Source organism: Phodopus roborovskii, unplaced genomic scaffold (assembly GCF_943737965.1).
Source record: "Phodopus roborovskii unplaced genomic scaffold, PHOROB, whole genome shotgun sequence".
Lineage (NCBI taxonomy): Eukaryota > Metazoa > Chordata > Mammalia > Rodentia > Cricetidae > Phodopus > Phodopus roborovskii.
The window spans coordinates 19482027-19508588 of record NW_026126410.1 but is presented as its reverse complement, the minus strand read 5'-3'; the positions used below and the strand labels follow the sequence as shown (position 1 = coordinate 19508588).

Genomic DNA, 26562 nt, shown 5'->3' with positions numbered 1-26562 from the left:
TTTGTGGAGATGTGACTGGTTTTGCCGAGGCCACGCCTACAAAGGATCGACAAGGTTACTAGAGAGTCCAGGGTTGTTTGGGGTTGGGGGACACGCCTGCCTGCAGCAGCAGGACCCAAGGATCTGGACCAGAACAGAGAAGCACACTTCCTTCCTGTCCATCAGCTGTGCCTGTGCTATGCATACACATGACTACAGACAACTGGCTCCCTGGCGGGTCCCCATGACAGGACTTACTAAGGGAAAGGTGAGATGAGTACTGCCCCCATAAGTGGAAGGAAATATGATCCCGCTCCTGAAAGAGCCTATAATTAGTCTCGGCCATGACTCTATTCCTGATTGTGAAGTGTCCATTTGGCAAAGACTTGAGCTTTGCGTAAAGCACAGTTTTAGGCATATTAAGACTTCTAAGCGATGGCTAAGTAATCCAGAGGGGTTTGCCTCATGCCACAACCTTCTGCCTCTTGTGTTTAGGAGCCTTTGATGGCAAGGATTAATATTCATAACAGCAGTCATAGTGATGTTGGTCTCCTGCCCTGGTTACTTGGAAATGCAGTCTGGGAAAAAAAAAAAAAAAGGCATGCAGTAGACTGTGGGTCCACTGCCTCTCAGTCACCCTCACCTCGACACCTTTTCCTGGAGGCTTCTAGGGCCACTACTTCCCAAGATAAAATAGAGCTGTTTTTATAGCGCATTTTGAATGAGTTTCCTCTGGGGGAAAGATAATCATTGTGATTTTAGCAAAATATCCAGCTGAATGGAGGCCAAGGAATTGTCCTGCAGATGAGCTGTTGTTCTATGCAAGTGTTATCCTAGGAAAATGCAATGACCCAGGGATGAGGGCCTGGGAGTGTGCACTGAATCTGAAGACCTCTCTGGGTGGGAAGCACACGGGGTTGACAGTGACAGGGTAATGGAATTCAGGCAGTAAGGGTCCAATAGGTACGGGGGTGGCAAAGCAGAAGACTCTAACAAGGAGTTGCAGGGTCTGAGTACAGGGTAAGACACAGAGGGTCGTAGCTCTCCCACCCTCTCTGTGAACAAAACCCAGGCACTGCGGGATGAGTTTATAGCAGATGTAATTATGAGGCTCAAGTCTTTAACCTTTGGCTGAGGGATTAGACCTTACTCCGTAATAATGGGCAGGAGAGCTGGGAAGAGCTTAGCTTGGACTAGTTGGTATGCGCCTTTTATCTCTAAGTGTAGCCATTATCTCTTGCCACAATAAGGCTTCCTAACCAACATCCACGCTCCACCCCTGCTCATGGTTCACAGCAGTTGTTCCTGTGCCTTGAGTAGCCTAGTCTGGAGACTCTACTTTGCTGATCTAGACTCTCCAAGTCTTTGATGGAGTTCCTCAATCCGCAGGATGAGCTGGGATGGTGAGGTGGCTTGTATCTGCTGTGTGTACCTCTTGTCTTCCTGGAACCAAATGGCTAGTATAGACACACCTGTATCATTGACAGCGAGGGAGGGGGGGGGAGTAGGAACACTAGAGAGCAGGGCCAGGTCTCTTGCAGCCCAGATTCAGAACTGAGATGTGTTATTTCACCTGCATCCCGATAACAACAACAGATTAAGAAATAAAGAGTTTCCCTCCCACAGTGAAAAGGGGCCTCCTCTTCATAGTGAGCAAACCCACTATGTGACTCACCATGGATACAACATCAGGACCTTTAATGTGTCCATTGTGTCCATCTACCCTAGCTAATCATGTCTTTGGAAGACATGCTGTGGAGGTGAGGGAGGCCCTAATGTCTCTTCTTCTGCACAAACATTGGGACTGAAGACTGAAGAGCTATGTACAGCTGTCAGTGACTGGCAGGTTCAATTCAAGTAGGCCTCTCCCTTCACCTTGTCCTCTATGCCTCTGCCTTGATCGACTACCTACCCTTATTGTTGTCTGATACATGGTAGCTGTGTTTTTCTAGGGAGGGGCAGGACTGGAGCCTTGACTTTGTAGCTACTGTGGCTAGAGACAGGTTGAGAAGTCTGGCTGGGATTTTAGCCTGGAGGAAGGTTCAAAGAACTGTGGATCAGTGTAAGCTCATCTGAGGAGAAAGGATAATATAAAGCTGAAGTTCCTGAAAAGATTCCTTAATCAGAATCTGAGAAAATTCTCCAGAACCTTCCACAGGTCCTAAGCAGGGGTGATGGGAACAGGGTGCAGAACAGTAATACTCTTGCCTTTTCTACTAAAGTGGACTTTAGTAACCTTGTATATTTTCTTTAGACCCACCTCCAAGATCTCCTTCAGGCAAGTCTATGGGGTTGTCTTTGTCCCTGCACTGCCCTCAGAATCCTGTCAGGCGTGTCTGTCACCGCTCTGCCTGGCTTCCTGCTCTCTGCCTTCTTATTTGCCTTTCATTTCCTGATCAGTCCCATTCAGGTCTTGAGCTGCTCCAACACAAACAGGCACACTGCTTTGCACACACCAACTGCCTCAGGTCCACAGTAACTGGCCTTTCCTTCCGACTTCCCTCCTCTGCTTTCCGCCTCCTCTCCCCTCCTCCCTTCCCCGCCCGCCTCTCCAAGTGGGAGGAAGGATCTCGGACATATGCCCAGAGCTGGCAGGCAGAGTGTTTCCCACTTGGAGGAAATGCTGCATTTTTGACCTTTAACCCAGAAAAATATGGTTCTCAGAAAGCTTGTTTTTAGCACTGAAATTCCCAAAGGAAGAAAACTGGGGGGGGGGGAACTGCAGCCCCTCATAGTGCCTGACCACCAGCCCTTGCCCCTGTGGGCTGCTCAGACTGAGAGGCAATTGCCCAGGGACAGACTACAGAGCTCCAGCTGTCGACCCTGCACACAGTCTGAGAATCACATTTGTAAGTATAAAGAGCAAAGGTGGACACGTGGACATGCGGACACTGGGACCTGGACAAGGCATTAGCTACTTCCCATTCCCTCCTTCCCACCCCTGCCTCATCCAGTTTCTACCCAGCCCAGGAATGTGCAGTAGCTGGCCATGAGATTCAAGTCTGTGAAAGCCTGGCCCACCCGTGCCAGGGTACTTTCTCTGCCAAGAGGAATGCAGTGAGGTTCAACAGTTCTCTGGAACTTTCACTCTGAGGGAGCCCAGCAGGGAAAGAGAGACAGCAGCAGGAATCAAAACCACAGTGTCAAGTGAAGGATATGCGTGGCTGCAGCCCAGTCCCACAGTGGGGTCTTAACCCAGAAATTGTCTTTTGAGTGCATTGTAATTGGGTGTACACATAAAAGAGACTAAACCAGGAAGGACCTGATGGAAGCTCTGCCCCACTCATGGCAGGGGGCACGGGTGCATAAAAGGCCAACCTTGGAGGTCACAAAGATGGCAGGCACTGGTGGAGGTGTCAGATTATCTCAGGAAGTTCTAGATTACAAGCGACTTCATGGAGGCTAGCATATGAATGGCTAATCCAACTGGACATGGTGGACCAGTGTTTCATCTTAACAGTTGTGCTCCCAGGATGGCCAGAGCAGGTGGGCTTGTTTAACTTGGGAAGATGAAAGCTATGCAAAATGATATGTGATGTAATGGTCAGCTTCATGTCAACTTGACACAAGCTAGAGTCATTTGGGAAAAAGTTACCTCCGCTGATTACCACACCATATTTGCCTGTAGTACATTTTGTTGTTGTTGTTGATTGATTGATGTAGGAGAGCACAGCCTCATTGTAGATGCCCTCACTCCTGGCCTAGTGGTCCTGGGTGTTATAAGAAAGCAGACTTAGTAAACTATAAAGATTAAACCCATAAGCAGCACCCCTCCATGGCTTCTTTAGTTTCTGCACCCAGGTTCTGCCTTGAGTTCCTACACTGACCTCCCTGGATGAGGTACTACCAATTCTAACACATCCTTTCTTCCCCAAGTTGCTTTTGGTCATGGTGTTTGATCACAGCCATAGAAAAGTAACTACCATAGGTGACTTGTCAGGTTTTGGTGAGAGGGCACAAGCCTGATAATATATTGGGGACAGGACCTTGGGTTATTCTGGTACTTCTTGGGGTTCACAGTCTTGGCAGTGGAGGGAGGTTTGAGCAAATGTCAGTTCCTGAGGGTTTCCTTGTCTGTTGTCATAGCTCTATGGAGTGAATTCTTTCAGGGCTTATAAATGGCAGGTGTGAAAATAGCTTCTCCAGCTGGGTGGGATTCATGCCCCTCAACAGGCACTTAGATCTGCATTCAATTCTTTTCTCTCTACTCCTTTGCCTTCATGTCTAGAAATAGCTTCCAAAACTCAGGGGAGTTGTTGAAACTATTTCTGGTTAAGCAGGGCGATCCCTGGGCCCCAACCTCACCCTGGCTTCAAGTGCAAGGCATGGCAGCAGGCAGTGCCTCTCTGCCTCACCTCTTTTTGCTGCATTCCCTTGCTAAAGCATCTGTCTAGAAAGCCTGTGGCTCCCAGGAGCACTAGTCCTTTCCTGGAAAGTCAGAGGAACATCATGTCTTAGCACTGGGAGGAAATCTTTGTTATTCATCTATCTTCTTGCCCTGCTTGTTTAAGATCCAAAGGGTATCTGAAGGCACAGAAGTTTCCCAACACATAGTGTGGTCTCCCCTGTTGTCCCAGCTGCTCACTTCTAAGTGGGGGGCCTAGCCTGGGGCTGCAGCCTCCTTGGACAGTCTGATACTAAGGGGCTGCCGTTCTGACTTGGCGATGAGCTAGAGGACTTGGATAGGAATGTCTCTGAGAAGAGAGGCCAGGGAGGCTCAAGGAATTTGCCGTTTATACTCATTTAATAACAAAAGTTAGGGGCACCAGGCCAGAGGATTAGCTGAGGAAAGCCCTGCTAGGAAGTTGGCCGAAGGAAAGCAGAGTCAGAGAAAATGAAGTATCAGAGAGAGAACCATGGGAGGAGAGACTGAGGGGTTACAGGGCCCCTGCACGATGACCTCAGTTCTCATGGCAGATATTCCATAGTCTATCTAAACTTGGGGCAGGGGACTGTCAGAGGAAACTGTGGGAAAGAGGTGTAAAATGGGGGCACTGCTTAATAGACAATGTGTCCACTTGTTATCCAGGTCACAGTCATATGACCTCAGACATGAAAGAAGTCTGTGTGACATTGGCTCAAGCCTGCTCACCAGACTGCTGGGGTAAATCCACTTGCTGAGGATGGAGTTCTCACCTGCTGGTCTCGTCCTGTCTTTCCTGGAAACCAAGGCTCCTGGGAGTTTGTTGCCTCAGGTTGTGGAGGGTCAGCAGTCTGCTAGGCCCTGTGGTCTTGCTGTAGACCTCTCTCCAGAGATCCTTACAAAAGCAAAATCATTTCATAAACATTTGCAGAAAGCTGGTAAAATGATAAAACAGTTTCAGGTTTGTTTTCATTTAAATGGACTTGGTTATATAAAATAAATTAAAAAAAATGATAAAACAGAAAGGGTGGCTTCAGGGTAGCGGTCTTCTGAGGCCTGGCATACCAACTGTGCTCACTGGCCACTCCATCTTCTCAAGGCCAGCACAGGTCATCTCTTTCTGAAGTATCTCCCTTATTCAGCTAGGCACTCGGGATGCCAATGTTTGTTAACTTTAAAGCCTCTGATTAGTAACCTAACCAAAGGAATAACATTTCATCTTGCTCAGTTTGGGACAAGAACCCTTCAGGCCAGGCGACAAGAATCTCGGGAGCTTCTTGGAGGCTTGCCCACAGATAACCATTTACTTTTTACAGCCTAAGAATATCCTGCTTATTTGCCCACTTCCCTAAACAATGAGTCAAAGACTCATAGGTTAGGGAAATTTCATATTCAGAGAGAAAAATCTATTTTAGAACTTCTATTTATAGTTGACAAAAATCTATTTTCTTTGAGTATAAGGATGTATTTCCAATGACTGCATGCTCAGGGTGGAGTGCAGTGGCTTGTGCTAGTACCCTGGGGACCAAGGAAACTGAGTCATGAAGCTGCCCTTTCCATTTGTCACTCAGCATTGGCCCTGGGTTGCCCTGGTGTCTGGGTCTATTGGCCATCTTAGAAGAAGCAGGATATGAGTAGAACTATGAATTAGATCTTCATTAATCAGTTAGTTATGAAAGAACACATTTTATGACAAAGTGACTTTGAGAGTTCTCACATATGTGATTGGCTACCAGTATGAAAATCAAGTATCATTTCTAGCTCTAACCAAACTTAGGCCAAGTATTTTGACATTCAGAGTCACTCACCATTTTGTAAAATGATGGGTAATATAGAGAAATCTGTTATATATAATTAGATAATTCATGTATCATCTATCTGTTGGCATATTATACATACACAACAGAACAGTGTCTTAAAAATACTGTTGATAAGATTTTCAAGATATAGTAAATAAATGAAACAAGTTTCCACATAGAACATACACCATGTTTAAAATGACAAAAAGTAAAATGCCAAAAAAAGATCAATGTTGCCCAAGAGTATGTAAATGTCTTTTAACTAATTTTTTTTTTAGTATTGATTTATCTAATCAAGATTTGCCTATAAATATGACAGGACACTTTTAGTGCAAGGACAGAAGTTTAATGAGGGTTCTTCATCTTTTCATGGTTGGAGACTGCACCGAAGGAATCACCCTGTGTAAAATAACCAGGGACTGCACTTGTCATTTCCCTTTCCTCAAGGCACACTCAAAGATTTGCCAAGTCTCTACACGTGGCCAATACAGCACCCAGTTGTGACTGTAAGATTGCCAGGGCTTCTCCACCCCATCTGATTTCCAAATGAAGCATCCCCAAGGCCTTGGAAAGGTGCATGGTGCCTCAGGAAATGCAGGAAATGCCACAGCGAGCAAAGGACTGAGGTCCTAAGGACCCTGGCAGAAGCTCCCATGACCCAACAACATGCAACAGAGACTTGAGGGCCGAAGAGGCTACCTAAGGAAAGTGGAGCTCCAGCAGCACTCCAATGAAACAGATGTCCAGGCTCTCCTAAGGCTTTTGATGTTTGCTGTCAACTTCTGGGAAGTTGAACAGTGCGAGAAAATGTGTGTCTAAACTAATATGCAAGTATTTACACCTTTACAGTGCTGGCCAGAAAAGGGGGCATGTCGAAAGCAAGCATGTCTCCTGCAGAGAATCATGTGGTTGGTCCATAATAGCCTAAGCATTCTTCTCACATGTCTTAAGGCCCAGGTTTTAAGATGATTGGGATTCGAGAGAGGTTGAGCACCCTTCAGTATGGTCCAAGTGACCAGTGGTGAGCTTCGGAACCTGGATAGGATTGTGTACCCTCACACATGGGAACAGTTTTCAGAGCAACCTTGAAAACAGAGAAAGCAGCCCCAGCCTATAGCATCTGTGGTATGGGGAAAATAAAAACTCACGGTTCATTTCTGATGGTTGTGTAAGCTGTCTGCACTGTGGCTGGGCAAGTAGAGGTGAGGGCATGCCATCCACTCTCAATACTGCTTCCTGTGGCTCCATACATTGGCACCATCAGCTCTCTAAGGGGAGCGGGTGATGGTGAGGAAAAGAGGGAAAGAAAGAGTCCAGTTATGGCTTCCTCTCAGGTGGCCTGGCACACTGACACAAGTCTGCAGTGGTGACAGGCTGGCTGGGGCCATAAGGGGACAATGATTTAAATCTGAGCTGGAACTTAAAATTATTTCTCCCTTTCAAGCATTTAGCCACCAGAAAGATCAATGCACTGGGGTTTTGTTCATTCTAACATTATTTCTATTTGACAGCTTATCAAAAATCATTTTCCAATGCTTTTCTTATTCCCACAACCCGAGACTGATCTTCTAAGAATACAAATCATCTCCAATTTAATTTTGAATCAGTTCATGTCATCTCTCATCATCTCAATTTCCCTGGGTTAAAAAGACTAAATGTCTTGAAATCAGTTTTACTGTTGGCCATGCATGGGAAAGGGGACTGGGTCAAATGTATAGGTCATTTAAAATGAATTCTATAGTTCTTTTGTCAAGGACCAAGGTTTGCTGGCCAACATTGTACTGTGATGTTGGATATCATGCATTACCATTTATTCATCCATCTCATGTATTTCTTTTTCCTAATAAGCCCACCATTCTTCTCTTCAGCCTTTTCAGGTCCTGAAGGTAATGGCAGTATACATTTGGCTCCAGCACTCACCTTCTGGGAACAAGTTCTGCATTGAGAATTCCCCAAAGTACAGACCATATGTGTAAGCTTTCCTAGCACTTAAATATTAACATGTGTTTCACCACTAATTTACAACTGAATTGCACTTTTACAGGCGAAAGGCAGGCCCATTCATGCTCTGGTTGTTGCTCTTGCTAAGTCTGAGCTAGCTACATAGGACAAAGAACTTTATTTCTCTCTTTCAGCCTCTAATGGCACTGCATACTTTAAAATAAGTAGAGTTTTGCAAAGTCAGTGACTGTATTTCAAGATTCCGTAAGATGAAATTTTAATGCCTTCCCAGAAACTCCTGAAATATTTGTCTGTCTTTGGAGAAATAAATTAAAACCCTTGCTTTAAGGATCAACACTTTTCTCTCCCTCCCTCCCTCCTTCCCTCTCCTCCTTCTTTCCTTCCCTCCCACCCCTTTCCTCCTCTCCCTTTCTTCCTCTTTCCCTTTTTCCCTTCCTCTCTCCCTCCTTCCATTCCTTCTGTTTTTGAGATAGTATGTAGTCCTGCCTGGCCTGCAACTATGTAGACCAGGCTGGCCTTGAACTCAGAGATCCATATGCCTCTGCCTCCCTAGTTCTATCTGAGACTAAAGATCATGCGTGGCAATGATCTATTATTTGCTAATGCTGGGTTCCCTTTTTCTATAAATTAATTTTATTTATTAATATATAAGGTTCTCACTTAAATCATTCTTTTTTCTATAAATATAACATCAATGTAACAGAGCAAATAGAAGGTGCTATCAACAGCACAGCAATGTCATCAAATACCAAGTCTAAGGTTTCTGTGACTGGTTTAGCATCACTGTAATGCAATTGTTTTAGCATTACTGTAATTTTTATGGGATAGAGTAAACACAAAAACAAAACATAAAAGAGAGAGCCACTTTTCCTAAACATTTGAGACATGCAGGAAAAGACCTCCAGACCAATAATGACCAAATGCACCATGGTAAGATGTAAGAAAATATATTTATTTCTTTCCATGACAATACTATGATAAAATTGTTAAATACATGCATGTTTTAAAAACAGACATAGATAACATCTTTATAGAATTAACAGCCAAGCGATACTAGTTTTATATTTGTGTCTTAATAATAGGTTATTTACATATTCTATGTTCTTGTGATAATCATGTTTCCTGAAAGACATGGAAGTTAAATTCTGAAATTATGATATAAAATGTTTAAATTTCCCATTCTAACAGCAATATAATATCCAAAATTTCACAAGGCTGGAAATACCTCAGCTATTGATCTCTGTGAGTGTTGTTTTATTCCACACTCAACTTAGAAGTCTGTGAGTCTCAGTGAATCACAGAGACACACATCAATCTGGTTTACTTCCTGTATATGCATATTTAAAAGATTCCTTATAGGATTAAACATGATTTTAGGTATTGCACATCATAATCGGTCATTTGTATTAACACAAATGTCTGTAGTGGTAACTTTACAGGAAATGAAAAAGGAAACTGTGGGAACTACAATGTCTGTCTTTTCTTAGCTACACATACACACACCTGACCAAACAAAAGTTAGTAAACACTATTTATAAAAACCTAAAAATATTTAACATAACACCATCTTAAAAAAACATTCATTCCACAAACCTTATAAAAGACAAAAACTTATATCTGTTCACAGTTTGTATATTTTGTAAACAGCAACACACTGTAATGCAATTCTGAAAGAAAAAAAATGGCAATTGCTTAGTGTTACAGGGATAATGGCTTATGACCAGCAAATGGGAGATTTGGTAAAAATAATTTTGAAGAAATATTACTAGGAACACTGTATTTTTAGATGTATTTTACCTTTGAACATGCCTATAAGTTAGAATCATCTCAGACTCAGGATATCAGTCTAGAACCATGTTTTCATAGCAACCCTGAATGGGATGTGTTTCACTACTTGCTCTGTCTCAGGGTATCCCATAATATCTACCCCACCATGAGGAGTGGAAAAGGGTTATTCCCCAATGCTTCACCGTGGTACTTCATATTTTCTTAAGTAATACATTGGAAGGAAAATTAAACTGTAGGAACTGGGGGCTAATAATCAACTACTAGGAGAAGAGGGTGACAGCATTTGGATGAAATGGGGAGACTACCATCTGAAAACTATATTTCATCATTTTGTTCTACGACCACCTGCTAAAGTACTAAATTGCCCGTGACTTAAGAAAGATGGGATGAACAGTGAAAAATATTTTGATATTTGAGGATATACCACTAGAATTCCTGGAAGTTAAGATTGCACATTTAAAATGGAATAATTAAAAATAAAAGTGCATATAAGGAAATTTAAGTAGCCAGCCAATTAGACATACCCAATATTTTAAGCATAAGTACAACAAAAAGCCTGAAATAGTTTGATTTCTTTTAAAGTTCTGATTGACCAATACAAAGGTGAACTTGAAGACACCTTTACATTTATGTAATAAACATTAATTTTTCTCAGCATTTTTTTCATTTTTAAAGTATTCAGTTCTAGCAACCAAAAAGTAATGTAAATTATCATGTATTCATATTTGGTTAATGTGCAATCAATTACGGTTTATTTATAATAAAAGTATACCACAGTTAGAATTTAACTTAAGCAAATTCTGTTTACACATTGGACAAAATTATCATTCATAATGCAGGGAGAAGAGGTACTACTCTGGTTAAAATAATGGAATCCAGTCATATTCTAAAATCATAATTAAAAGCATGTGGATATTCTAGACCAAATTGTAACCCCAGGAACTCTAACAAGATGAAACAAAACTTGATATTGCTCAGCTGAATGTCATTTTCTATCCTTTATGTCTTCATTTAAAAATAATTCATCTGTATTATAATCAGCATGAACATGATCATGCAATTATCAAGATAAAAGTAGTAATTGAAAAGGAGTAAAAAAAAAAAAAAATCTAACAACCCTAGCAAACTAAGAGGTTTAACCAGTATAAATAGCTCAGGGATAGAATCATGATTCAAACTAAATGAATTTAAAGGATACTCTAGGGTTATATCAAAAAGATTAATGTCCTGTAAATTTGGCCACACTTTTCCCCCTTCCTTCTGCAATATTTTTTTGGTTCTGGATAAAAGAGGGAAGACAGATATGACAGCATGAAACTGTTTTAGCAAGAAGTATCTGTTCAAAGGAAATGTCTTTGAAATGTCTGGTGAGTCTTCTTGGTCTTTCCTCAAACTGTGGAGCTGTTCCCACAGTATATTCAAATCTCTCAGATATATTCAAGCCTTATCATCCTTCTGCACAGTTCTGCTGAATTTGTAACACTAGAAAGGGACTTCATCAATACAGCCACTGGGCTTTCACTGTGTGCCTGGCATTAGCAGCTCATGACCCCTCCTCCATACCTCACTTGGAAAACAAAGTTATTACACTTCCAGAATCCTTTAAAACGGTGTTTCACTAATTCTAACACAGTTTGAAACAGGAAACAGCAAAAATTACCTTAGTGCAAACAAACAAGTTTCTCCAGATTGTCTAAGCAGCAAGAAACTTTGAGATAATACTTTCTGCACATTGATATATTAAGGGTACCTTAACTGAAAATTGCCACGATGTTACTTCTGAATTCCTATCGGGAAGGAAAATTCTCTAGCCTTGCATTTAATTAACATGGAAAGGCCTGGGATATGTGATAAATACAGATAGTATTACCAGCACAGGAGAAATTTCTAACATGACTTCAGTTTGCAAGGTCTAAGAATGTGACTTTCTACCATTTGTGAGTATGATAGTACTGGGTGTTCTGAATGCAAGCCTTCAAGTTCCATGAACCATGAGAGCAATGCTAATATGGAAAATGAGGCTGACACTTCCTCCCTCAAGCTTCCCAATGAATGGCTGCTTCTGTTACCAGCAGCAGGAACAAAAGCACCTCTATCACACAGCATAGAAACAAACACAGCTTTCTAGATTTGCAGGACAACCATCTCAATCCCTGGACACCACCGGCTCAAAAGCTGGGAGGATTCGGAAGGTATGTGTAATTAATGCAGTACAAAACTCACAGCTCTCATGCCAAAAGCCTGGTTAAGTAATTAAGGGTATCTTAATGCCTAATCACAGGGGATCTGAGTGAAACAGGCTTACAAAAGGGTGACAACATGTCCTGTATGTCCCTTTCTGCCCTGTTCTCTTCCTGTTCTATATGCACAACTCAGGAGGAATTGCTGAGGCAATAACACTGCACAGGGATACAGCTGTCTTCAATTCAATGGGGAAAGACCAGGCAGTCTGCCTTAGCCTCAGTCCCAAGCCATACTGTCTTAAAATAATCCCTGAGCACCCTGCCTCTCAGCAGCCCAGTGGCCCTTGAGAATGGGATTCAGAGGCAGCATGAGATGAGCAGCACTTTAAATGGCCCTCACTCTAGACACCCATGTGAAAAGGACATGTTTTGATGACAGGATGAGTCTATTTCCTCTGCCCTTTCCTTGTGTTCTCAGATTAATGGAGTTCAGGACAAGAAGTTACTACCTTTCCAGACACTTATCCTCAGTGGATGGAATACAAAACCGATAATGGGGAAGGAGGCATGAGCCGAGGGCAAGAGGAGCAAGGCAGTAACAAGACATGGCAGGGGGAAGAGGCAGCCCGGGCTCTGAGTGGCGGGGTGGAGAGTGGAGAAAGGAGCCATAGAGGGCACAAGGAAGACAAATTAAACTGTTTGGAGTACTTTTCATTGCTGAAAAAATGTCTAAGAGTTATTATCTACCTTTTATATTATATAAATGCATAACAAATTCTATTTCATTCCACATACCATCATATCATGAAGTTCCAAATTGTAGTTGAATGCTAGGGTTAAAAACAGGATCATGCATTGACTATTAGATTTTTGTCCCTTGTCATCCTACATTTTTTCCCACATGCCTTTTTTAAAAAATAAAATATGAGGCCAGGCATGGTGGTGCATGCCTTTAATCCCAGCGCGCAGGAAGCAGAGGCAGGTGTACCTCTGAGTTTGAGGCCAGCCTGGTCTTCACAGTGAGTTCTTGAACAGCTGAGATATATAATGAGACCCTGTCTCAAAAATAAAAAACAAACAAACAACAACAAAAAGGTAAAAATAAAGACGTTCATAGGAACAACAACAACAAAACCCAATTCATTACCTGCAAATTTGGGGGGATTTCAGATGACACAAAACCAAGATTTTCTACTCAGGTGTCTCAAACTAACGAACTTTGACAAAGGCAGAACAGATACATGTTAGGTTTTTACTCTGCTTTTCCAAGAACCACATTCACTGTACACACTGCTCTTGAGAAACCAGGATGGATGGAGGGTGCTGTGTTCAGGATCCTGCTCATCACGTCTTACAGAACAATCACCAGCCACTATCCTCCAATTCCATGAGTTTTATGACTTCTATTAAAATCACCCTCTACTAGCTGCTCTGGAGAGAAATAATCTCCCTTTATGGATTTGAAGACTGGGTCTGAAGAGTCTAGACCACCAACTGCCTGAGGGAGGAGGGACTGTGACTCAGGAGTGGAAGAGAAAGCTACTGAGAGGCCCCAAAGATCATCACCAGCTATTGATCAGGCTTAATGGTGAACTGAGCCTTATCAGAGTGATGGGATTGCCATACACCAGGAGCTATTTCTTAGTAGTCATCTTACACAGTAACTCATCACAATTATATACTTGTGAATAATGTTGGATTTGCTCTTATAAAGCAGACACTATAATACAAAACAAAAACACAAAGAAAATTTGGAGACAGTTCTAGAAATTTCCAACTAGAGGACAATGGGCCGCACAATGGAAGCTATTATGCAAGCTATGTGATAGGAGAAAGGCTTTCATGTCCACTCAAAGCAGGACAATGTGATTCTGATTTGGGCTGGTCAGTGTCACACTTGTTTTTCCAAGTTTGTACCCCTGAGACAACTGTTTGATAACTATGATACAGTAGGCAGAGAAATCAGCACACTCCATCAACTGGAACACTGGAGAGGCACAGACATCAGTGCACTCAACCAAACAGAACACCGAATAGCTGCTGCTACATTAAAAACTAGAGTCTCTTTTGGAAATGCTGTGGATAGAGACATCATAAAAGTTTTAAAATCTGTGCTTGGTTTTCCTCTGGACTGCAATAAATGTCAGGCAAATCAGCATTATTTTGACTTGTACATTTTTCTTCCTTGCCTGTAAATCCACTTGGAATTCCACAACATACAAAGATGAGAAAACCACTAACAACAGACAGTTGTGAGATTTGTTTTGCATATATATATGTACTAGGCAGAGTTAGTAGTGAAATCCTTGTGGAGGATTCTTTGGCTCAATCAAAACCAGCTTCAGATCTTGAGTTTCTGTGGCTGAGGTCTCTGAGTCACTGTACTTTGGCTTTTAGGATACATTAAAAGCACGTTAATGCTTCTAGTGTCACTTGCCTGGGATGAAGGTCCCTGGCTCAACATTTGCAGGGTCCCTCCAGGAATGCCCCGACAGCTGGCTGCCGGGACACCAGCAGTGAGAGCTTGTTGAGATGGCAGACTGAAGTGGCAAAGGATGACCGGTTAGTCGTTTGGTTTGTTCTGGAAAAAGTTTGTAAAGGACCACCCTCCTCCATTAGATTTAGGAAAGTCTTCATCTTTAGGAGGAATCAAAAATTGCCTGGAATTGATGGAGCACGGACTCCCAAAAGAGACAATTTCACTGTTGCTGTCTGTGGACCTTGGGGAATCTGGAGAGACCAAATTCCACGTATTCACATTGGCCTGGGGTCTGTAACCTGCAGTTTTATCTGCTTCATCTTCTGCTGCTGTGTCTTCCGCAGCAGAGTTTATGGGGAGGCGCATCTGTGGCTTATAGCCTGCCACCACCCCAGGGTCAATGCCCTGTTCTTCCTCTGGTTTGGCTTGAGGCTGATACATGGATTGAACATCAATGTACACAACCTGGGAATTCCCTCCCGCTTCATCTGCTGAGGGGTTGGCTATTTCCTCCTCGATGATGGGTGGGCAGTAAGACACAACCACGTGGTTCTCGGGGTCTGCCTCGGAGCTTTCCCCAGGACGCTCAGCCACTGGGGAGATTATTTCTGTGTCTTCTATTTTAGGAACTATTGATCGAGATTCCAGAACTTCAACATTATTTGGGGTACAGGGATTCATTTCCAATGTCTTCAGAGCACTGCTTCCCTGGAAATACATTTGGAACAGTGGTTAGAACAACACTGTGTGCTACAGGAAGACTTGCATTTTACTTTTATCCCCCTTTGCATCTGTTTATAAACACTGGCCTCTGCAGCTATGGAGTCCATATCCAGAGCAAAGCTACTTGGTTTTTTTTTTCCCCCACATCAATATTTTCCTTACTATTCATAGCAGAAAAGAAAACACTGGAGATGGAGAACTCTAGACATTCAACAGATGTTAAAGCTACCTTCTTCATACTTTTTTCTTAGGCTGACACTCACACATCTCAAGCTTCTCACAAAAGACAGAAGGGGGCCCCTTTGTCCTCAAAGACAAATGTATGGAAGGAAGGGTTACCTCGCAGATGCTCTTCTGAAACTGTAAGGCTTTACAGTTTTCTGGGTTGGGAATATCAGGGTAGAACGTTTCTTTAATCCTTCAAATAAAGAATGAATCAGATTTAGTAACTGTTGAGCATAGATTTTGTAACAAAATGAGGATGTCATTCAAAGTAGCTGGAGACTTTTCTACGACAATGCCAATGAGCACCTGAGACCCAGAAGGAAGCTTCCAACACAGGGCTCTGGTGTGCAGGCCTAGCACCACGGCTCTGTGCTTGAGCTACAAGGCCTTATTTGGCTCAAGGAAATGAAAGTAAATAATTTGCAGAGATGTCCGCGATCATGTCTCACACGAAATACTGCCAATTTTTCATTGCAATCTGGATTAAGCAGGGTCAGTTACTCAAGGGACTTTTCCATATTAGCAGTCCTCTGCTTGTCACAGGTTCGGGACTGGCATGGAAGCCCTCAACTAAGGTGGGTTAAGTATAGTGAGCACTTACATTTTTAAAAATTAGTTCTATTTCCTTCCTTCCTCCCTCCCTCTTTTCCTCCCTCTCTCCCTCCCTCCCTTCCTCTCTCTCTCCCTTCCTTCCTTCCTTCCTTCCTTCCTTCCTTCCTTCCTTCCTTTTCTTTCTTTCTGTTTTTCAAGACAGGGTTTCTCTGTGTAGCTCTGGAGCTTGTCCTGGAACGAGCTCTTGTAGACCAGTCTGATCCTGAACCAAAGAGATCCACCTGGCTCTTCCCGAGTGCTTGGATTAAAGGCATGCAACACCACTGCCCAACTTCTATTTTTTGTTGTTGTTGCTTTTTTGTTTGTTTTTGTAGGTAGAGTCTCAGGTAGTCCACTTAGTCAAAGTAGGCCTTGAACCTGTGGCTCTCCCCCCACCCCACCCCGCCCCCACCTCTCTAGTTCTGGGATTACTGCCATGAGTCACCATACCAGGTTAAAAAAATAACAGAAAGTATTAAAGGTGACAGCCATGAATGGCAAGGACACTGCCATCTGAGCTAAAGAAAATAGAAATGCTACAAATTTCAGGTAAAAATTCAGTATCAGGGAAAATGAGGTTTGCTCAACATTCTATATTTTTAGAATTGGAACTACCAAGGACTCCATTATTTGTAATTCCTGAAGAACAGTGACTATGCTGACATGAGTCTGAATGTTCCAGCTCTGTTTTTTAAAACTGAAATTCTCGTTTCTCTATTTGTAAATATTACTATTTCCATTTAGAAGCCAGGATTGTCAGGACACAGTCTTTCTGTCATAAACAATGGCATTTTAAAGAAAGTGAAGGCTTCCTGTGCTGACTCCAGTCTCCTGTCCTCTCCTGGTGCGGACAGCTCCTGGCGGTCAACCCTACTCTTCCCTGAGCTGCTCTGTTCAGCCCCACACCCGTACCTCTCTTATATAGTGCCCCCAGTTCAGAGCCTCACTGAAACCACTCTCTCTAGAAAGTTCATTTGCCTCTTGGTACTTCTCAGGGCTCTTCACAAGGCAGCCTCCCTGATCACCTCTTCCTTCTGGTTCCTGCCTCCCTGTTCCTCTCACCGGGCGTCCACTCACAATCTGGAAGCATCCCTTTTACAGACGTCCATGCTTTCCTGACCCTTTCTCTCACTGTGCTGTGGAACTCTAAAGGCTAGGCTTGCTTTCTTCACAACCATAAGCCCTTTCTCATGGAAGGGGCATTCATACATGATAAGTAAATCAATGAAAGAAGGGATTCTACTGGGGCATCAAGACTGTGCAATCTCAATCATGAAGTTCCATCAATTCCTGCAGATAGCCATTGCCAATTTCTGGGTGAAAATATCTTTGAGACAAATTTGCCATTACTATAAATTATTAGAAAAGACAGCAGGTGGAATGTACCCTTTTACTCTAATTAGTTCTTAAATATTTTCAATAAAGTGTCATATTCTTACTTGATATTGAAGTTAACATTCTGAGTAAAAAGAGCATATTTGACTCATTTGCACAAAATGACTGAATAATGAAGCCATTAAACAAACAAGCAAGCAGGTGAATACTCAGGTACCATTACCATTCTCGCTTCCGATAGCAAAGGATGCTTGTCACCACTCCAACAACGACGGCCACAGCCACTGGGATGAGGATGGCAATAATTAATCCCACGGCTGAAAAGAAACAGTTATAAATACTGAAAATCACCACTGGAGTAATGAGTACAGAATACACTTAAGTTAGAAAACATTCAAATTTATCATTCAAAGAGACAAAAAAAAAAAAAAAAAAAAAAAAAAAAAAAAAAATCTAACTGGTCCAAGGACACCTCAAAACAGAGTAGAATTGCTCAATTCTGCCCCTGGTGACAGAGAGGCCAGATGTTTCTGGTGTGAGGAGGGGTGAGAAGGGCTGTCCTGGGTACTGTGGGAGGCTTAGCCACATCCTGGTCTCTATCCATGAGATGCCAGTAGCACTCCAGTTTCTACAGTCAAAAATATCAGCAGACATTGGCGAGCTGTCTCAGGGGTGGTGGGGGCAACATCACCTCCCACTGAAACACTGCTTTAGTATACAGCATCCTGGGTCAGGGCTTCAGACCTGGGTGTGGGCTCCCTCTGGTAGAGGGAAGACTGAAGATGACCCAAGTCTCTCATGGTGAGAGACAGCAAGGGCTCCTGCCCTACCTTGTCTATTGCCACCTTAGATTTACAAGTGTGGTGATTTACTAACATTTAGAGAGTATTTTTTACACATTTCTCTAGACACGTTAAAAATCAAACTAGCTTGGGAAAACATTTAAACTGGATAAAAAACAAAAAACCACATCTACTATGCAGTTAGGATTCTAGATTTTGGGTGCATCCCTAAATTAATTAATTTCTTACATACTCATCAGGAAGTAATTTGAAATAATGGACAAAAAAAACAAAAAAGTCCTCTCGTAGACTTTTAACACTCCCCTCTTTCTAACATAAAATGCAATAAAGTGTGAAACCTTAGAGCAATGGTTCTCAATCTGTGTGTCAAAACACGTTTGACAAACTTCTATTTCAAAAAAAGTATATTTTCATTAGGAGTCATAACAGTAGCAAAGTCACAGTTATGAAGTAGCAATGAAAATAATTGTTGTGGGTTATCACAACACAAAGAACTGTATTAAAGGGTCACAGCATTAGGAAAGTTGAGAATCATTGCCTTAGAGCTTGGAACAAAGATGCCTGGACAGTCCCCAGATGCTAGAGTTGTTATTACTTTGCTGGGGAAGGTATTTCTAGGGCAGTGTTAAACTTACAGTTTTCCTTGGTCACCACAAACATGCTTTTCTCAGGACCCAGTCCACCATGCGTATAGGCTCGCAGGACCAGGTGGTAACTGGTTTTACCCTGAAGATCGGCAATCCTCAGAGTCTTCTGGGATATGTCAGTGATATTCTTTAGTTTGATGTCAGAATGACCTGAAACGAAGAATATTCTTACTCATTCTAAGGTCATTTTAAAGACTCAGACATCAACAAGTCTGGCTGCTGGTCACACCCAGCCAAGGATCTGGGGCCTCATTCCATTCTATCTCTGGCAGTGACACCATCTAAACTACCCTAAACTTGGGCTTGGCTCCCAGTGACCGGTAAAGTTTCCAGGCATACTCTTTAGAACAATGCCTGGCATACACAGGCAAGCCATAAAAATCGCTTTCCTGTCTGTGACTAAGGGAAAGCCCTGAAACTCAAAGGCTCTCAACACAGACTCTTTGGAAGCAGCATCAGAGGCTGGATGGGGCAAGGTGGAGAGCAATAGACATGACCTCAGTCCTTAGGAAAGAACCCACGTGGTGGGAATTCTCAACAATAAGACACGGTGAGGGTGCCTTTGGGCCACTTCAATGGCAAGGGTTATTTATGAAAGTCTCAACCAAAATAATGCAAGACGAGAGTTGAAAGAGCCAAGTAGTAATAAACAGCGAGTGACAAAATGAAGAGGTTTCCAAGTGTGGCACACCAAGTTGAGGCAGGACCGAGCCCCTCCCCACTGCATCAAGGCTGAGCAAGGTATCCCCACCATAGGGAAAGGGCTCCAAAAATCTATTCAAGTGCCTGGGTTAGGTCCTGGTATTACTGCCACCACCACCACCCCCAACAGATCAAGTGAAATAAATGTCAAAAATTAATTAAAAAGATAGGAAGAGAAAAAGACAAGAAGGAAGGAAGAAGGAAGGAAGGAAGGAAATTCAAAGTATAAAACAAAGAATGAAGCCGTTTCCCTCTGGCTCCTCCTCGCCTCTATCAACCACTCTGCTGTCAGGTGTCCATTCTTTAAGAGTTTAGCTGGATTTCACAACAGCAAGCCTAGGTAGCCAGTTCTTGGTCCATTTGTGTTCAAAAAGGATGGCTGAGGATTTAACTCCTTCAGATGATCCTTTCCCCTCCCCTACCACGTTCACAGAGCAGCATCACCACACTGGGTGAGCAAATTCAGGCTCACATTGCTACCATCACATAAAGATTGGTCACTGATTAAAAAAAAAAAAGTGCTTGAAGTATCCCTACTCCACCCACCAGATCCTTCCTGGGTGCCTTCACTTCCTCCTTCTAGCAGATCCCAAAGAAAGGCAGAACAGCCTTGCATGACTAGAAAATCTTCATTCTGTTCTCTACCGGCAGAGATGCCCAGCAGACTCGGAACCCATTCTTTGTATTCTTGTGTGTGTGTGTGTGTGTGTGTGTGTGTGTGTGTGTGTGTGTGTGTTTCAATTCTACCTCTTTTGTTATTAAATACAAAACCATGTTTTAACAAATGAATAATATGCTAAGGTATGGAGCATGCAACACTAGCAAGAAGTGGTCACGGCTCTGTGGGACTTATAATGAAAGGATTTAAACTAAACAATTTTGACTCTTGAAGAGTTTACATGTTATTTATTGTATATCTTTTCAGACAGTCATGGAAACAATTATTTAGCTATGCATCAGCCTTTATTTTATGGCTAGTGAAAGTCTCTCTCTCATATATATATGTATATACACACACAACACATATATAATATTAACTTATATAATATTAGCATATATAATATATAATATTAGCATATATATATATATATATATATATATATATATATATATGCACAATAACCAAGGCAGCATTTAACCCACCTGTCTCAAAAGTTCTTGTCTTAGGTGTATCTCTCTCTCCTTTCTGAAAGTAAAATAAATACCCTCTTAAAAAGCCACGGAGCTCTTCCACAGGGATGTCTTCCCATTTTACTAATATTGAATCTGCAGACGTATCTTCCACAGTAAAATTTGGTGCAACAATTGGAGCTGTCAAAACAAGAAATCACTTGCTTTAGGGTGGCGCAGCAATAGCTTCTGAGATGCCTGGATTCAGAAACACCTATCCCTGGCATTAACCTGTATTCTCTTCTCAGCCATGAACTCTACATGCAGTGGAACAACACTTCTACACTAATGACCAGCAGAACTCAGGAAGGAATCACAACATTCACACAGGGCACACATCTAGGATTAACTTGTGCCACATCTTTAAGCGACTACGCAAACAGACTTCAAATCTTCCCCTCTGTTTAGTTCTGAACACACATCCAAGTTTAAGCTTCTGTAAACACAAATCAAGAAGTTTTGACAGCCATGATTTAACTTTCTCAATGTCAATACTGAAACTGTGAAATAAACAAGCAGGTGAAGAATAAGTGCTTAAAAAATTTAAACTCTGTGATAGAAATTATTTTATCTACCTTGATCTAAACAACTAAACTCAATATATTTTGGAGACTTACTCTTGCTATTATTTGTCTATTTACAATTTCTCATGTTAGCCAAACTTTAAATAACTCACCCATTTAACTTACCTAATTCTTCTATATATCCAATTATAGAACGCAATAATTGGTACCCCTGATTAGTGCATCCATAGAGATAAAAATTATATCTTACTCCTGGCTGAAATTGATCTGTAGAATGAACAAAACCAGTGGACCTTCATAAGTATATACAGGCACATAAGAATATTTATTTTAGAAGCATTAAGAGGTATAACATGCTAAAACTGTCAAATTTAACTGCAAATGGATATATTATAAAAACGTACTGGTACTTTTTAAGATAAAGTTGATAAAAATTTAGGAGTATTAAGCAAAACTTGAACACCTCCACTTCTATACTAATGAAAAGCTTCTCGCTCACCGGGTGACACTGAAAAGAAAGATGACTGAGGCTGACACCCTGCTCCTGCCTCGCAGAGGCCATCCAGTCAGTTCACAGTGCTACTGCATGGTCACAGTGCCTTAACAAATGCTTTTGCTTTCCTATCGCAAGACATGACATCGCTCCCCTGGTCCCAAAGATGGAAAAACTCCACTCTAGCTCAAAGCTTCAGGAAAAAGGAACCAGGCTTTGGAATCTGCTTCTCTTCCTAACACTCACTGAGCAAGGCACAGAAGGAAGTATCTTTACTTTACTTAAAAATTATTGTTTTAGGTTAGCACATGAAGTAAGTCATCATGGCATCTTCACACGTTTGTCCTTACCCTTGGGTCTCTTGTCCCACCTTCCCTTCTGTGCACCCCACCCTCTTCTAGTTGATTCTCTTTCTTCAGCTCATAAAGTGCCTTTTAATGTACTAATAGTTACACACCTCAATGAAACATGCGAGACATGAGAAACACAGAAATGCACAGAGCCAACTTCCCAACACTGAGAAGCTGGCAAGCACAGGGAAGACACAAGCACAAGAGTAACCACAATTCTCATGTGTGGGATCTTAAGGGAAATACTCATCAAGTCCACGAAGACCGGAACAAGAGGATGGTGGAAAGCAGTCAAGAGGCTCGCCTTGGCATAAGATAATGCCTTAATAAAGTTTATCAATGAAGGAGGCATCGGTTCACAACCATTCCAGTGTGGTTAATTCAATGGTTTCTTAAATCGAATGCCCAAAGAACACCTAAACTCCACAGGTCACTGTGAGATCGTTGACCTCAAAACTGCATGCTCTAAAGGAGAACGGAAGTTTTGTGTCTATTTAACTTTTCTCCCGACACTATTTTTTCTAAAGTGTTTGCTATGTGCTATGTGTTTCCAAGTACTAAGTAAATATTGATGGAAAGTTCAACTCCACCAAGTGCATTCCAATTTGTGCCTCTCTTCATTGCTCATTGCAGGAAAGGTATACGTGACGTTACAGTTTTGTACTGCAGGTAAACCCATACCTCGTCTTAGGGTAAAATTATGTATTATCAATATTGAATAGAGTATGCCACTTAAAAGGGACTGGTGCGTGATGCAGATATCATAAAAGGGAGTGGAGAGTTGAAGGAGAGGAAGCAGCATAAGGAGGAGGAGAGAAGGGTTCAGCCCAGAAGCTCAGCAGGAAGTAAAAGCCAAGTGTGCTATCCAGCCTTTTGAAGCTCTGAGCAGTGCTTCAATTGAATTCTGAGACCATTGAACCTCAACTGTGCGACCCAGAGCATTTTCCCAAGAAGTCTGTGCCTTTGTCCTCTCAGCCACTGGATAGTGGCAGCTATCACAGCAACTTCTCTGCATCCTCAGGGACTTTAGCCACGATTTGTTCTTCCAGAAACACTGCCTACATTGCCCGGTGCCAGTGTACCTCACTTCTTCTGAAATCCCAGGAGGGAAAGGAGAGATCAGAGGTTCAGTGTGAGGCTTAGTCAAGCCAGTCCCACAGGAGAGGAATTGAGGACAGGTGCAGAGACGAGAAGGATGGAGGGTAGAGGGTGGCCAGAGGAGAAAGGAAGGAACTCAGAAGGCCACCACGACTTTAGTCAACTGCACAAGTGCCCAAGCAAAGGGAAAATATCTGAACTCATATATGGTTAATCAATGAGGGGAATCCTTCACCCTTTGATAGTGTTTCCAAACAGTAACCAAGCAGAACCTGTCTTAGGGGCAGCAGCAACTGGGGGCCTTTACTCTCCAGTTTGCTTCACCATCACAGGAGCTGATGTCTCAAGAAGTATCATGACCTACAGACCCACGACTGGCCCTACAGGTGTAGGCACACACTGGTTCAGCAGAAGGCATTGCAGCACTGCAGGGAAGGAGGCTTCTGCTTCAAAAGGAGAAGCAGGGTTAGTCTGTGGGATCCAAGCCTCCCTGGTGCCACACTTCTCAGGCTGCACCTATCAAGGGTGGCTCATGTCACCAGCAATGAGGTGCTCAATGAGGCAGCTGGACCTACTCCATACCCTCTGTCCCCGTATTAGGAAAGTGTTGAGGCTAGGCCTCAACAACCCGGGTCCTGGACAAACTAAGGCAAAGGGGCACAGACTCTGTTGTCTTCTTTGTTTGGAAGTATTTTGTGTTGTTTCATATTTGACATGACTATTATTCGTACTGATCTATTTCATCAACAGACCACCATTATTTATTCCAGTATCTGCTATTTATCTCTAATTTTCAGATTATAAACAGCACTATCAAGAGCACTTTCAGAGCTGGGTATGGTAGAGCACACTTTTGATTTCAGCAGGAACAGCAGGTGACCTCTGAGTTTGAGGCCCTACCTCAAGAAACAAAAAACACAATTTACTCAAATGCAACTCTATGCTGCTCTTTGATGACCTATTAGAGTCAATTCCTGAACAAGTAAAACCCAACTCCAAGGGTTAGTCTTTGCCACAAGCTACATTGAATTAAGTGAAAGCAGGTCATGCCTGCCCATGGCATCTAGTCACATCTGTGTGGCTTTTCAATGTCCCTTCCCTACCCCCCCCCCTGCCCGCATTGAAGGCCTTGGAGAGCCATGAATTCTTCTTACCAGATTCTATTATGGTCTCGGTGCTGTTTGAAGGAACCTTTATCCAGTCCATGAGGCAGGGCTCAGAATGAGAGGAGTTGCACCATTTAATTACATAGTCGCAGGTCATGTTGGGGTCGGCATGCCAGGAGAGGAAGATGCTTTTTCCCATTCCAACGGCTTGCTCTACTATGATGTCATCTTCAGCAAGAAAAGGACATTTTATCAGCAATCAGAGAAATACCAGAAGACAAGCCTCAAGAAAATGGACAGCAGTTACAAAAATTATTTCACTGTAGATGAATTCTAAAGTAGTGGTTGAACTAGGTAACAATGTTTAGCAAAGAAGCATTGCAGTGTTAGCCTTATTGGAATGGCTATAGAGTTTACCTTTATCCAGAAAATAAGTTGCAAAGAAGCTGAGGAGAGAACAGAGAATCTTCTAGAACCAGGTAGACATACTGGGGGCTAGGCTGGCACTGGGATGAGGACCACAGCATGGCTCTGTGGAGTAAGGGAATAAGGCAGGAGGCTGGGCCAGGAGACAATTAACTCTTGCTCTCATCATCCATGTTGAACAGAGCTCCATGGGAAAAAGAGTCACACAGAGCATATGGACGGAGCACCCGGAAACGGAAGAGCTGACCATCTGCTTTCCAGGACTCATGCATCCCAACCCAAACGTTGGGCTGGGGGAGACCCTTGAGGGGCAGTGCAGAGAGAGGAGAATAGTGATACAGCAAAGCCATGAAATGGGATGACCACTGTGGACAGGGACATTTTCCAGAGGCCATGAGATACTGGGGGTTGGGGTGGGGTGTGAGGACAGGCACTGTGGCTGTGGGGAGTTAATTTCTTTCCAGCTGGACCTGGGCCTAAGGGATAAGTGAGGATGGAGGTAAGGTGTGAGGGACCAGAGTGGAGGGCAGCAGAGTACAGCCAAGAAAGGGGGTAGAGTGTCCCATAGGGGGACACACACACACAAAAAAAAATGACTTCTCCTCCAACTAATCTATATTTAAGGGTTTGGTTTTTAAAAAGTCCACATATAGGAAGTTTCCCCAAATAAATGTATGTTCATAAAGTAGCTACCCCTGAACACTAGACAAACCCCTGGTTTAGAATACAGAAGGGTTTGGATATAAGACAGCTTTCTGGCTCCATGTGCTTACAAAGCCACAATGTAAATGTGAGCTGAGGCTGTGTAGCCTGACCCTGGCAGCCAGACTTGTGGGCTGCCAGATGGAAATGTTCAAGCTGTGACCAGTTAGATTGGTAAACCACCTTCTCAAGGGCACACAAATAGGTAAAGTCGTCAGAATGCTCCAGTTAGAGACCGCACAGTAACTAAAGACAACACAATGCAACTGCAGGCTGCAAAGGGACCGGGTACAAACGAGGGGTGGCTGGATGCCTTGTTCTGACCCCTGCTTTCCTGCACATGCCACAGCATCCACTGCCCAGGTTTAGGGCTATGTTGCGGTAGGGGCATGGCTGAGTCTTTGAAACAATCCTGCTATACATTCCTGCTTCATAATTCTCTGTGGTCACTGCCTAGGACAAATCAACAAACCAGGCCAGCACCAAGAAACCACCTCAACCAAGCGCTGAGAGACATTTGCAGGATCTAACCGGACTGTTTTCCTTCCTGTCAGAGTGGCCTCATAAAAAGCGGTCCCCATACTGGTGAAGGACAGCAAAAGAGCATAGGAAGGAACTGAAAACTGGCCAGCTTTGACTGAGGGAAGAGGAAGGCTGAGGGGTGGGGGGTGGGGGGTGGGGAGCTGGTAAAGGTCACCAGAGGGTAAACATGATTCAAATGTGTTATGTCTATATATGTGTGGAATATCAAGTTCAAACGCACTACTTTGTGCACTTAATATATACTACAGTAACTCCATGTGAGAGCGGAAAAGAACATGGCAATTCACGGCAATCTGGGTACAATTTAGAAGAAACACCGAAATTTTAAAATTACATTATGTGGATTTTTGGTTTTCAAAACCAAAGATCAAATGATCTACTTTAGACTTCAGAAACTTTTTTATTAATATGAAGAATGACAATGCTGGGTTTGGAGGCTGGCGAATCGCGAGTTCAAGGTCATCCTTAGCTACATAGCAAGCTCCAGGCCAGCCTAGACTATTCAAGACCTTACTTATAAAGAAAACTATAAGCAATGATGACGATGACAACAACAACAACAACAACAAAA

At 42.8% G+C, this 26562-nt stretch overlaps 1 protein-coding gene across 1 annotated transcript in view; it reads right to left on the bottom strand.

Moving 5' to 3' along the window:
- Nucleotides 1–13712: 13712 nt before the first annotated feature.
- The window catches only part of Lifr (LIF receptor subunit alpha), a 34924-nt gene continuing 22074 nt past the window's right edge, over nucleotides 13713–26562 (bottom strand). The window contains exons 13-19 of the mRNA XM_051182509.1: nucleotides 24369–24548; nucleotides 21439–21540; nucleotides 20723–20890; nucleotides 18866–19027; nucleotides 17651–17744; nucleotides 15616–15694; nucleotides 13713–15261 (exon numbers count right to left, since the gene is read on the bottom strand). Coding sequence (XP_051038466.1) covers nucleotides 14638–15261; nucleotides 15616–15694; nucleotides 17651–17744; nucleotides 18866–19027; nucleotides 20723–20890; nucleotides 21439–21540; nucleotides 24369–24548 — 1409 coding nt within the window. The 3' untranslated portion in view covers nucleotides 13713–14637. The remainder of the gene's footprint in view (nucleotides 15262–15615; nucleotides 15695–17650; nucleotides 17745–18865; nucleotides 19028–20722; nucleotides 20891–21438; nucleotides 21541–24368; nucleotides 24549–26562) is intronic.